The sequence below is a fragment of the Grampus griseus genome (genome assembly GCF_964374135.1).
Source record: "Grampus griseus genome assembly, chromosome: 4".
NCBI classification, from domain to species: Eukaryota; Metazoa; Chordata; class Mammalia; order Artiodactyla; family Delphinidae; genus Grampus; species Grampus griseus.
Window position 1 is genome coordinate 75,314,089 of NC_138997.1, and position 14,797 is coordinate 75,328,885.

The window sequence follows — 14,797 nt, forward strand, 5'->3', positions numbered from 1 at the left end:
TCCCTACTGACTTGTTTCCTCATTTACAAAATAAAGGCAGTGGGTTATTTGATCCCTAAAGTCCATCTTCTAGTCCTAAAATGTGATAATCATGCTTTCCATATATATACACATATATATATGGAAAGCATGATTATATATATATATATGTATATATAGAGACATGTATATATATACATATGTGTATATATATAATATGTATATATATGTATACGTGATTATATATATATGTATATATATGGAGAGTGAGTCAACCACTCATGATTTGGTAAGACAATCTTTGACAGAGTTCTTGGAATAGATGTCTGGGGTCTCGGTTCTTCTGACTTAAAAGGAAGAAGCATAGGTGTGTTCAATACTTTTTCCTTTTTTCTTTGAATCCTTCTTCACTCATCTTTCCTTAAGTCTTCTTTTCTACACGTGCATTTTAAAATACATTTTACCAGACTAATGATTACAACTTTTCCTGCACTTATTTACCTTTTAATTTTTATTTTAGGGTGTGGTGGTATAGAGTCACTTACGTATGGTTGTGCAGATTGTGTACCACACAAATCTAGGGCCACTCCTCACATTATCAGTGCATAATCTCTATGGCCTTAAATGACAGTTGTGGGAGTGGCAAAACTTTATTACATTAATATTATACGATATTTTCTTGCACTGGATTCTTCATTTTTGAGTATTATTAAAACAGGACAGTTCATATGATGTAGGCCTTAGTCTTACTGAATGTAAAATATTTCGAATGCTTTTTTTCCCCTCTTATTATTCTCTTACATAATTAGAATAATCTTAAACTATTTTTTAAAATACACTACTTGGTTGAACTTTCTATTATACAATTTTTGTTTTTGAATTCTTTAGTGTTGATAAAGCAGATGATGAAGATGATGAGGATTTAACAGTGAACAAAACTTGGGTCTTGGCACCAAAGATTCATGAAGGAGATATAACACAAATTCTCAACTCCTTGCTTCAAGGCTATGACAATAAACTTCGCCCAGATATAGGAGGTAAGTTCGAGTAATCATTCTTGGATTTTGGTGACTGTGAAAGCCACATTTGCTGATGTTATTTTATCATATTTCATATTCCTTGAGTGTCCGATGTGTGTTAGAGACTGTGGGTTTGGCAATTATTATTTGGAATGGTACTGCTTTGAAAGCTTCACAGTTTGACGTGGGAAGAAAGACATCTAAACATTTTCGATGTAATTATTTTACAATTGCTACAACAGAGCAATTTTTGATAAAACTGCCTGAAAAACTAAGAGATATTTCATAAAAGGGAATATTTGAAAGGTATGTAGGAGTTCCAATTTTTTGCAATGCTGCACTGTTTTAGTTAATGTAGAATTATAAGCCTTGAGAGTATAATTAGTGTAGACAATCCAACATTGTTCTTCTTTGTCAAAATTGTTATTCTCAGTCCTGAGCATTTATGTATACATTTTACAAAATAAATAACCTCTAAGTTTCCCACTGCAACACTTTAAAACAAACAAACAAAATGTAAGTCAGCCAGATTTTTATTGGGATTGCATTAAATCTATAATCAATATAGAGAAATTGAAATGTTTACCATACTGAATTTTTACTGTACCAAATTCATGATCATCATATATTCTTCCACATATGTTCAATTTTTATTAATGTCTTCTGTAAAGAAGTGCTGAATATATTTTACTAGATTTAATTTTCTAACTTGAAGTTTTAATGTAAGTATAAATAGATTTTAAAAAAATTTTACTTTCTAAGTTTTTATTAGCAGTGCATAGAAATACAATAGATATTTTGCTAATCTACTCTGTCCTCAGCAGCCTTGCTAAATTGATCAACTTTATGTATTGTTATATTAATGTAGATTTTCTATAAACACAGAGAGTAATGACTATTACCAATAATGACTACTTTGCCAATAGTGTTTATTTTGCAAATACTGAGCATTCTAATTAATTTTCAAAATTATACTTTTTTCATGACCTATTGCACTAAGACTAGAATCAGTGTTGAATAGTCCTGGTTTGTTCCTGATATCAGGGAAACCAGTCTATATTTCACTATTAATTATGATGTTTGATGTAAGCTTCTTTTTTTTTAAGATGCTCTTTGTAGTTCCTTTATCTTCTTATTTTGCTAGGGTTCTTTTTACCTCCCTACTGGTTCAAATGACTTCTGTGCACCTATTGAAACCATCATATTGATCATATTTTGCCCTTTATTCTACTAATTTTTTTTCTGTAACTAACTTTGGCTGATTTTTAAAACTTAAACAAAATTTGCATGTCTGTAATAAATGTTACTTAGTTGTGACATGGTAATATTTTTAAAATATCACTAGATTCAGTTTGATAATATTTAGTTTTGGAATTTTATATCTATGTTCATAAAGGGCATTAGCCAGTTATTTTATTTTCTGTAATGTCTTTTTCAGTTTTGGAGTCAATATTATGCTAGCATCTACAAATGAGCTATATTTCCCTCTCTTTTCATCTCTGAAAGAGTTACCTAAAATGGATTCTGTTTCTCCCTTCAATATTTGGAAGAATTACTTGGTGAAGTCATGTTGGCCTAGAGTTTGTATTTTGGGAAAAAATTTTAGCAGTTCAATTACTTTATTAGTTTTGGTTAGTTTTCAAGGAGTTTAAATTTTAAAATTTACTTGAGTTAGATTGTTTCATAACATCTTTTACGATATTTTTAATGTTTTTAGGATCTGAGGGCTTTTCTCCTTCGCCATTCCTGATATTAGTAATCTATTCTTTCATTTATGAATAAATCTTGAAGGGCTTTAAAGTTTTTATTAGTTTGTCATAAAATCGAATTTTATCTTTGTCAAATTTCTTTGTTGAAAATTTTCTTAAATTTTATTATTTTACACTATTTTGTTTATTATTAATCTATTTTCCATGATTTAATTTTGTTTTCCTAGATTATTTTAATTATTTTTTCAAAATAAAATTTAGGCTTAATAAAATATTATCTATCCATGAAATTCCCAGAAATCTTTCAGCCATAATGTTAATATTTACATAATCATAGAACCATTATGTAAATCATTAAATTAATATTGATACAATACTATTAACTAATCTACAGACCTTATTCAAATTGTGGCAGATACCTCACTGACGTCCTTTTTTTCTGTTCAGAATCCCAACCAAGATCACACATTGCATTTTGTTCTCATGCCTCCATACTCTCCTCCAACCTGGTATAGTTTCTCAGTTTTTCTGTTTGTTTCATGAACATGATAATTTTAAAGTATACTGGCCAATGGAACGCCCCTCAATTTGTCTGATATTTTCATTATTGGGCTGTGTTTATGCATTTTTGCCAAGAACACCACAAAAGTGATATTTTGTGCTTTCAGTGTATTGTGTTAGGAGGCATGTGATGTTTATATATCTTATTACTGGTGATGTAAACCACACTTTCATTAAGTGTGGTTTCTTCCACGTTTCTTCACTGTGAAGTTTATTATCTTTCTTTTTGATTAATAAATATGTTGTGAGGAGATACTGCGCTGGGGAGAACTATGCAGATATTCTCAGCACACTTTTGTCCATTCCTCTGGTCTGTATCAATGATTCTTACCTGCAGGAGCATTACTGTGATGTTTGTCAAGTGGTAAGTGAATATTATCATCATTCCTTCTACACAAATTAATTGTAATTCTGCAGTAACTAGGATCTGTGACTTGTCCAATTGTTTATCTGTTCACTTATTTATTTACTCAGTGTAGACCTCTAGATATATGTCGTATCTTATAGTTTATTATCCTTTACCATCATTTATTTTATTGCTCAAAATGAAAATTTGACAACTGGTATGTCCTATAATTTTATTTCTCTGTTCTTTTATGTTTCTATCATTTTCTGAGCATATCCTTACTTTCTAACACATAAAATTTTCCAGGCTCCTCTTGATCCAGCAATGGAATTCATCATTTCTCCAAGAACCCTGGTTCCTCTTTTTGTAGAATGGTATTTAGAAACCAAGATGTGAGCACCAGGTGTATTTCTTAATATTGGGTGTCATTGCTTCTTGACCTTCTCATTGGGCAGAAGGAGAAAATATATGTTCTACACACACATTCATAGGCATCTATATTTCTATGTCTATCCCTGTGTATATGTATTATAAACCAGAAGTCAATACTGACAGCCCTGTTTCCAATCCAAAGACAATAGGGTTCATTCTAACCTTTCCCTTTTCCTTATCTGTAATTTCTTTTTCCATCAGGGAGACACCTGGCTCTCATTTACCCATAGTATATTTTAGTATTTGTTCAATTCCAGTAAATACATAAAGTAATTCTATAATTTTAACACGTCTATAAAAAATTAACTAGAATAAAATATTCATATACATTTTTTTTTGCCTTTATATTTGCAGTATGTAATCAAAATACTGTTCCCAAAAGTAACTTAGGTTAGTTCTTTTCTTCCTTATCCCCATTCAATGTGGTTATGTTAACCATTTTATGACAGTTTCGTTTCCATGTTACTGGTTATATTCCACTTTGAATGGAATTCATCTATGTTTACTTTTAGCATTTGTATGATTTTATTTCTTTTACTTAATTCCCTGATGCATTTGAATTTTATTTCTGTGTATGGTGTAAAGTATGAATCTAATTTTTATCTTTTTCAAATGGCTTTTCTGTTGACTCAGCATGATTTATTAAAAAGTCAATCTTTGCTTCCATTATTTGAGATGTCAACTTTATCATATATTACATTTTCTTATGTACTTTTGTGATTTCTGTCCTTTCTATTCCATTCTTTCATTTGTTTTTCTATTTATTTGCCACCACACTATATTAACATTAGAGATTCAACAGTATTTTGAGACTAAAACATTTAGTATTAATATCTTATAAAGCTGGCCCCACCTCATATTTTCATTTTGTTTTGTTTTTCCTTTTCAGTTTTCCTGGCTATTGCGTGTCATTTAAAAAAAAATAGGAGCTTTATTATCAACAAGTTTAGATACATTTAAAAAAGAGCTGTTGGTATTTTTATTGGGATTGCATTAAATTTGTAGATTAACTTTGGGAAAACTAACATCTTTATAACATTGAATCATCTAATATGGGAACATGGGCTGTCTTTCTAAATCTTCATGTTAATTTTGTATCTCTCTGGAATGTTTTAAGATTTACTCATAGATTTTTCATATTTCTTAAATTGAATCCTAAGTATTTAATTTTTTTCTCCTGTAAATATTTCCTCAACTCTAATGTCCTCTACCTGATTTCTGGTTTTGCATATCAATGTCATTGATTTATGAATGTTCATTTTATATCTTACTACCTTCCTGCTGCCTTACTGATTTTTTTTGTTAGTTTAAGCATCATGTGTTTTCAAAATATGCTATCATACCATATACAAAAAAGTATTTATTTTATTTACCAACTCATATGCAACTAATCGAATTATCTTGTCTAAAAGCATTATGTTGTTTCATTGTCAAACATGTCTAATATAATAATGAATAGTAGTGGAGATAATGGGTAATTTTGCCTCGTTTTAGTTCTTATGGAAATGACTCTAGTGTTTCTTCATATGAATATTCACATTAAGAACTTATCCCTTGATTTGCTTGATTTAGTTTTAAAATCAGGAATTGGTACTGAAATTTTTCAAAGACTTTTTCAACATTTCCGGAAATAATTTTGAGCTTTATTCTCTTTAAATCTATTAGTATGGTGTATAGTATTAATTGAAACAATTTGCATTCTGGACTAAAGCTTTCTTGGTCATGATATATTATAAACTTAATGAGGTATTGGATTCTGCTTGGTAATATATTATTTAGTATTTTGTATTGGTATTTATAAGTGATATTCATCTTTTATTTTTGAGTACTGTCTTCATTTGTTTTAGCCATCCTTTTACATTTGTTTCATGAAAAGGTATTTTCCTTCATTCTCAAAGGTGTAGCACTTTATCTGGGTGTTAGCATCATCTGACTTTTGGAAGTTTGATAGAATTCCATTATAAATTCATCCAGGTCTTGTGCTTTTTGGAAATAGTTAATCACTTTGATCACTTTGTTCTCCTATGAAATTTGGTCTGTTTGTGCTTTCTACTCATTTTTGGTAATCTGTATTTGCCTAGGAAAACTCTCTCTTTTATTTAGGTTTTCAAGTTTATTTGCAAAGAAGTCTTCAAAGTAATTTCTTAGGATTAAAAAAAAACCCTTTTTCTGTTTCAATGTTTAGTTCCCATTTGTTATTTCCTATTTTATATTTTGTATTATTACCCCCTTTTTTCTGATCAAGAAAATTAAGAGAAGTGGATTTTTTCAGAATTTCCATTATTAATGAATGAGCTCTACTGTTTTTCTATTAACTACCTTGTAATTTCTACTTTGTTTTTATTATAACCTTCATTATATTTTATTTTGTTTTGCTTTTTCTTTTGAGTTGGAAATTTAATTATTTATTTTCCCTCTTCAATTTTTGGTGTGTTACTATCTGTATTTCCCTTTTTCTCCTGTAGATTTTGCCTCATAAAGGTAAATGCATTGTTATTTGGTGTATAAATATTTTGTGTTATATCTTCATAATGACTCTCATGGCTTTAAACATTAAAAAGTTGTTTTTACTGAGATGGTTAAATTGATGCCAATTACTTATCACAAGAAACAGAAATCTGTACTTCCATTTTACTCATCATATTTCACTATTATTATTTGACACTCTCTTTTCTTTCAATTAATGTCAACTCCCTGAAGGTAGAAAGCATCCTATCCCTCATTGCTAAAACAATGTCTGAAACATAAATTATGTTCACTTAATATTTACTGAGTGAACTTTTTTGAATAGAACCTAGAGTGTATAATCTTTTAATTTCATGTGTAAGTATTTTGACAGTTGTTCTACTTCATGGATTTAGCATTTTACCTAAATTATTTCAGATCGAGATTTGGACTTTCAAATGCTATATACATTTGTGACATCACATTGTTTAATAGATTAGACGAGACATGTCCTAAGTACCTTGATAATTATACCATGCATAGCAGCATTTGTATCTGTGCACCTCAGATTATACACAATGAATTAGTTAATTGTTCACATGATTTGTAGGCATTCCTTTCTGTCCAGAATTTGTGTTAACATCTTTCTTCTTCATAAATTATGAAAACAAATTTAATCAATTTACTGAGGACTTATGAAATTAATAACGAATTAACATTAAAAGGCTTTGTAATTCTAGTAAAGCTTTAATTACTTTATGTTGAGTTTTCTTTTTTATTTCTTAACAACTTTTCAGGTAGAGTCTACAGCTTTTCAAACAATTTCAGTGATTTAAAGTTTGATCTAATCTAAAAAATTACTATCCCAATAGATTTAAAGCTATCCCTCTCCCAGGATAGATGATAGACATGTGCCACTAGACAGGGACTTGGGGTGAGAAGGGGAGGATCTGCTTTTTTATTCCATCTGTTTAATTGTTCTAAGTTTCTAGTGATGGGAACACGCAGGAGATATGAAGAGTTAACTGGGTGCAGTTTGAAACTTTTGTCTTCTTAGTTTTTATTTCTTTTTGGGTTAACACCAAATGGCCCTTGGTACACTTTTGGAGAGGTAAACATATAAATAGTGAGGGTAGGAGGGTAGGAATAGAGTAGAAATGCTTTATGTTGTTGTTCATAGGCATTTTATACTGTTCAATTCCTTGACCTGGGGAATCTAGAGGCTTCTCTATATCTTCCACCTGCCTTAGCTCCTTTCATCAACAATCTAGTCTGGAGATATGTGCTGCTGGTGGCCAAAAAACTGGTAAGATGCCTCTGGTCCAGTTATCTTCCTTTGATGTGAATTGTACCCACAAGAAAATAAAATATCCTAGACATTCTAAAGAGTGGGTGTGCAGATACTCCATTACTTGTCTTTCTTTAAATCTCCTCTCCAACTTTTTTTTCCCCTGATCAGGTGTAGGAGTGGAAGCAGGTTGATAAGTCTGCTGTCTAAAGAGACATTAAACTACAGAATAAGACAGCAGTCTTTCATTCTCCTAAGAAGAAATTCCAAATAATTAAATTTACATATACTTAATATATATTATGTATATTAATAACAGTCATACATTTGTGAGTACTGAATACTTGAAATTGATTATTGACTATTGAGTACTTGAAATGTGGCTAGTATGGCTAAATTTCAATTAAATTTAATTAATTTCTATTTAAATGTGAGTAGTAATATGTACTGTGCAGAGTAGCATTTTATCTGTTCATCTCAGAGTATACATAATAAATGACTTAAGTCTCTCCAAAAAGTGATGTTGGGAAAGCTGGACAGCTACATGTAAATCAATGAAATTTGAACACTCCCTCGTACCATATACAAAAATAAACTCAAAATGGCTTAAAGACCTAAATATAAGACATGACAACATAAAACTCTTAGAAAAGAACATAGGCAAAACATTCTCTGACATAAATTGTAGCAGTATTTTCTTAGATCAGTGTCCCAAGGAAAAATAAATAAAAGCAAAAATAAACAAATGGAACCTAATTAAACTCAAAAGCTTTTGCACAGCAAAGGAAATCATCAACAAAACGAAAAGACAGCTTATGGGATGGGAGAAGATATTTGCAAACGATGCGACCAACAAGGAGTTAATATCCAAAATATACAAACAGCACATACAACTCAAGATTGAAAAAATAAACAACCCAATCAAAAAATGGGCAGAAGACCTATATAGACATTTTTCCAAAGAAGACATACAGATGGCCAAGAGGCAGATGAAAAGATGCTCATATCACTAATTATTAGAGAAATGCAAATCAAAACCACAATGAGGTATCACCTCACACTTGTCAGAATGGTTATCATCAAAAAGTCTACAAATAATAAATGCTGGAGAAGGTGTGGAGAAAAGGGATCTCTTGTACACTGTTGTTGGGAATGCAAATTGGTTCCTCCACTATGGAGAACAGTATGGAGGTTCCTTAAAAAAATAAAAATAGAGCTACCATATGATCCAGCAATTCCACTCCCTGGTACATACCCAGAAAAAACAAAAACCTAATTCAAAAAGATACATGTGCCCCAGTGTTCACAGCAGCACTATTTATAATAGCCAAGACATAGACACAACCCAAGTGCCCATCAACAGATCAGTTAAAGAAGATAAGATATATATATATGATATATATACATATATATAAATATATATATAAAGGAATATTACTCAGCCATAAAAAGGAACAAAATATTGCCATTTGCAGCAACATGGATGGACCTAGAGAATATTATACTTAGTGAAGTATGTAAGACAGAGAAAGACAAATACTATGTGATATCACTTATATGTGGAATCTAAAAAATAATACAAAGACTCTATATACAAAACAGAAAAAGACTCACAGGCATAGAAGACAAACTTATGGTTACCAAAGGGGAGAGAGAGGGAAGGAGGGACAAATTAGGAGTATGGGATTAACAGATACAAAGTACTATACATAAAATGTATAAAATAGATAAGCAACAAGGATTTACTATATAGCACAGAAAATTGTAATCAATATCTTGTAATAATCTGTAATGGAATATAATCAGAAAAAAATAACTGAATCACTATGCTGAACACCTGAAACTAACACAATAGTATAAATCAAATGTACTTCAATAAAACTTTGAAAACAAACAAATATGAATAATTATTAAAGTGATCTTTGTAGGCATTCTTTTCTGTCCAAAATTTATGTTAGTATCTTTTCTAGCCATCTGTTAGTATCTACTAGCTAAGGTATTAGACAGCACAGTCTCAAGTATCTATTTATCCATATCTACCTTTTCTTCCATGTGTATCCACGTGTCTATTTGTCCATATGTGACCTAGGGAAGGAGATGGCAAATGTTAGTTGACATTCCTTGTTAGTAAGGCCTGGGAAGAAGCATCTGGACCCAAATATGACATCTTTGTGTTGAGAACCCCTGCTGTCTGTTCTAGGGCAATAAGACATAAGTCATAGTTCTTTCAAAATCTGTATAACTGCAATATCCATATCAGTGGGACTGTTTCTTTTTTAATACCATTGAGGGGCAGTAAGAAAAGACCATTAATCTTATTTTCCAGGATTAGAGTTTTTGACTGACTTAAATTAATTTTAATATCCAAGGTGACCAAAAAGCTACATATTATGCTAAAGATATCTTAGACTATTGGAATACAGCATGGTTAAAAATAAGTATGAAGAAAATATTTTTAAAATTCATTTTAGTTTATATCTTCTGATTGATAACCAATTACCCACCCAGAGTGAGCTCTCTTCGGTTTTGCCTTAACTACGTGGAAACTCGATGTTGAGCTCACTGTTTTTTTCTTTCTTTCTCTTTTCCTTCCTCTTTGTATTTTCTGGATTACTAAGTTGCCTGGAATGTCTATTTCTATATACTCACTTGCACTAGGAGTTTACTTATATTCTGGTGAGATACTTAAAGCAAAGTACTTAGAAGTCACAGCACAGAAAGAGGCCTTGCAAAAATAACTCAGTGTCCTCTTTACCTGTCTTCCCTCTATCTATCAAAAATGTAATTTGCTGTGGCAGTACATGCTTTTCTAAGTCATTGTTGTACTATCACAAAAAACAGATCTTTGATCTCTGTGTGTATTGATGAATTAAACATAGTGTGCCCACTTTCTAAACATCATTTAATAAGCTTGGAATAGCAATTTTCTTTTAGCTTCATTTTCCTACTTTTTAATTGAAGTATGGTGTTTTCCTTTTTAAATATCACTAAAATCCTGCAATTGGACAAACCTTCTACTGAGAAAATCATAAAGCCAAGAAAGTACTTACTCAATTACTAAGAATCCTGTATTTTAAGTGATTTCACCCAAAAGTATTGTTCATAGCATGAATCAATGAAAGCAGTAATAAGTCATTATTAAGGAACAATTACAGATTTCTGTTGTTTTCCTTTTTATATTTTGAAGCATATAAGCACTAGCTGTAGTTTCAAAATTAATCTGAAATATTTTAATTCACTTTCAGGTTTATTCTACGTCGTGTTTTGGGGATGAAGTTTAAAGGATTGGATCAAATGATAGCACCTGCAAGTTATAAAATGATACACATAACAACTCAAAAAATGCTCATAGTTTGCAAATATATGTTCATTGTGTAATTTATTGAATATCTTCTGTGAATAGCAATGTTCTACGCTGGAATTACTGATGTAATATATCTTTTGTCCCATCTCAGAAGAACTTGATGTATGCGCATCATGAAATAGTGTGGCTCAAGCCCTAATGCCAGAGTTAATATTTTTGTAACATACATATATTTGCCTTATAGTTAGGTAAGGAAATGTTGATATCAAGAAACCAGGACTGATCACTCATATCTACATCTTTCTCTACTGTAAAATGTGAAAAGTATGTCCTGTAAATAAAAATGTCCTCAAGAATATTACTCAGCCATAAAAAGAAACAAAATTGAGTTATTTGTAGTGAGGTGGATGAAACTAGAGTCTGTCATACAGAGTGAAGTAAGTCAGAAAGAGAAAAACAAATACCATATGTTAACACATATATATGGAATCTAAAAAAAACAAAAACAAAAACAAATGGTTCTGGAGAACCTAGGGGCAGAATAGGAATAAAGACGCAGACGTAGAGAATGGACTGGAGGACACGGGGAGGGGGAAAGGTAAGCCGGGACGAAATGAGAGAGTGGGATGGACTTATATATACTACCAAATGTAAAATAGATAGCTAGTGGGAAGCAGCCACATAGCACAGGGAGATCAGCTCAGTGCTTTGTGGATAAGGAGGGTGGGAGGGAGACGCAAGAGGGATATATGTATATGTATAGCTGATTCACTTTGTTATAAAGCAGAAACTAAGACATCATTGTGAAGCAATTATACTCCAATAAAGATGTTAAAAAAAATCATTTAGTTCTTGTTATAAGCGGTGTTCAGCCCCAAGTATCATGCAATAGAGAGCAGGCACTCAGTTTTTGTTGATTTATCAGATGAACTGAAAAAGTCTAATCAGATAAGACTGGTACATTGCACTTAATTGCTTATAACTGTTAATAAATATACTAAATGAAACTAATAAACCTATTGTTATTAATTGACTTTCATAAAAACCACTCTGTAAATCTAGTTATATTTAGCTTAATTATATGATATTTATTGGTTACAATTCATAGCTAGTCAAACATAAATGGCAAATGATTAAAGCAACTCATCTCAGAAGTTATCAGCTTAGGTTAAGCTATATAAGTTAAGCTATATAACCTTCTATAAGTCATAGAACCTACTTTTATTTAAGAAATCTAATTGTTGGCTACTAGATCGAATTACATTGTCATGTATCATGTAAATCTAGAAACCTATAGTTTTGCATACTAAAACTATTTCTAACAAATCCCATTTATTTTTCTAGCTAAGAAAATATGTATGTCATGTAATAAAATATTTGCTTGAGGTAAAACAAACTAAATAAATACTGTATGTTTTTCTAAGTGTAGGGCTTTTTATAATTTCAAAGATTAAAAATAAATATGGTTTTAAAATAATACAGGCACTGTTTTCCAAAATGCCTCAAGTTTTCCATGGAAGCTTACCAGCCTGGAAGCTCTGACAGACTAAAAGTTACTAAGATAGGGAGACTTGAGACAGGATAGGGACTCAGACAGGCAGATTCAGCTATGTACTAGAGGAGGGGGTTCATCCTGCGAGGTCTAATATAGTGCCTGCATTGTAAGAGTGGTAAGTACTGGGCCAGAAAGGGAAATCACATAAACTTATCCAGAAAGGATAACTGAGTATACAGTACTGGAAACATGCTTACTTTAGCATAGAAACTTTCAGGCTACAAGGTGGTTTTTCTGCTTTATTTTATTTGCATTATCTCTATGTAAATCTCCATGAGATCTATGACAGATTTTCTTCTCACAATGTCTTTTTCCCTTCCTGTCTTCTTTATGAAACCTTTATATGCATTCCTCAACAAGTATTTGCTGAATCAGTAAATGAACCCTTTATGCTTTATATGGCAGGGGGGGGTAGGGAGTAAAAAGAAACTATGTGAAAATGTTTTTCATAGTGAACAAAAAAATCTCATGAGTATAAGTTATCATCATTATGGTAAATCTCATTATAGCAAGCCAAAAATACCTGACAAAGGTTCAAAGCCCAAATCACAATCAAATATGCACTATTGCAGATAGTAGTTAATCATATCATTCGATTAACTTTAAAAGGCTGACCTGTGCTGCACATTTTGATAGAATATAAGAATACAGCATATACCATTTAAATACTAACTTGGAAAACACAAATGGTTACGTACAAAACACAACAGATGAAGTCCACAGGGATGGCTGTACAATATATTCTAAGAATTAGATGAAAATACACCTTTCACTGGAACCAGCTATAAACAACCCAAAGGAATTTTGTTAACAAGAGAGGAAGGAGGTGTGAACAAATTTAATGAAGCTCCTCACAAGAATCAGACCTGGATGTAGACGCTTCAGATCTGTCACCTCCTTTAATCATCATAACTATGCTTCAAGCTCTAGTGTGTGCCGAACTAGCTTATACTGGCTCACAATAACCACTCATTATATATCGTCCCGACTCTGTATTCAGTGACTTCACACTGGTGTCTTTAAATCTTTCATTGTGGGAGTATTTACAACATTGAAATCAGCAAAAGGTACAAATCGGGGCTTGTTTTCTCCCAGTCCAAGAGCAAGTTTGTTAACATTTGCTAGCACATCATGATATGCACTAAGTAGGATAACATAACAATGTTTAGGCTCTAAAATCCATCTAATCCTAAAATCCTATGACTATTGCAGAGAAAATTACCTAGCATTTTTAACTGAATAAACTTCCTTAGTTTTAATGGATGATTTAGACAGTTTTAGGCTGTACACTGGGAGGTTTTTAGTCAAAAATGGTAATTTTTAGTTACATAATTTATTTGTGAAATGAAATTGTTGTTGTGTTTATATAATGGGCCATGCTTCCTCATTTAATAATGAGAATGTTTTATTCTTGAAAGTGTAAAATAGTAATAGTTATTAAAATTTATTTAAATAAGATTTATTTAAGACAACCTATGATTATATCTTTGACCATTCTTTTTCTTTTTTTTTAACATCTTTATTGGAGTATAATTGCTTTACAGTGGTGTGTTAGTTTCTGCTTTATAACAAAATGAATCAGCCATATGTATACATATATCCCCATATCTCCTCCCTCTTGTGTCTCCCTCCTAGCCTCCCTATCCCACCCCTCTAGGTGGTCACAAAGCACTGAGCTGATCTCCCTGTGCTATGCGGCTGCTTCCCACTAGCTATCTATTTTACATTTGGTAGTATATATAAGTCCATGCCCTCTCTCACTTCGTCCCAGCTTACCCTTCCCCCTCCCTGTGTCCTCAACTCCATTCTCTATGTCTGTGTCTTTATTCCTGTCCTGCCCCTAGGTTCTCCAGAACCATTTGTTTTTATTTTTGTTTTTTTAGAGTCCACATATATGTGTTAGCATATGGTATTTGTTTTCCTGTTTCTGACTTACTTCACTCTGTATGACAGACTCTAAGTCCATCCACCTCACTATGAATAACTCAATTTCATTTCTTTTTATGGCTGAGTATATGCCACATCTTCTTTATCCATTCATCTGTTGATGGACACTTAGGTTGCTTCCATGTTCTGGCTACTGTAAATAGAGCTGCAATGAACATTGTGGTACATGACTCTTTCTGAATTATGGTTTTCTCAGGGTATATGCCCAGTAG

At 31.7% G+C, this 14,797-nt stretch overlaps 1 protein-coding gene across 2 annotated transcripts in view; it reads left to right on the plus strand.

The window, feature by feature from the left end:
- GABRG1 (gamma-aminobutyric acid type A receptor subunit gamma1) overlaps positions 1-14,797 on the plus strand; it is a gene marked incomplete at both ends in the record, with an annotated part of 62,860 nt that overhangs the window by 15,797 nt on the left and 32,266 nt on the right. For both annotated transcript variants that reach the window (XM_082653818.1, XM_082653819.1), the window contains one exon: positions 868-1,016. In XM_082653818.1, the coding sequence (XP_082509944.1) occupies positions 868-1,016 (149 nt within the window). The remainder of the gene's footprint in view (positions 1-867; positions 1,017-14,797) is intronic.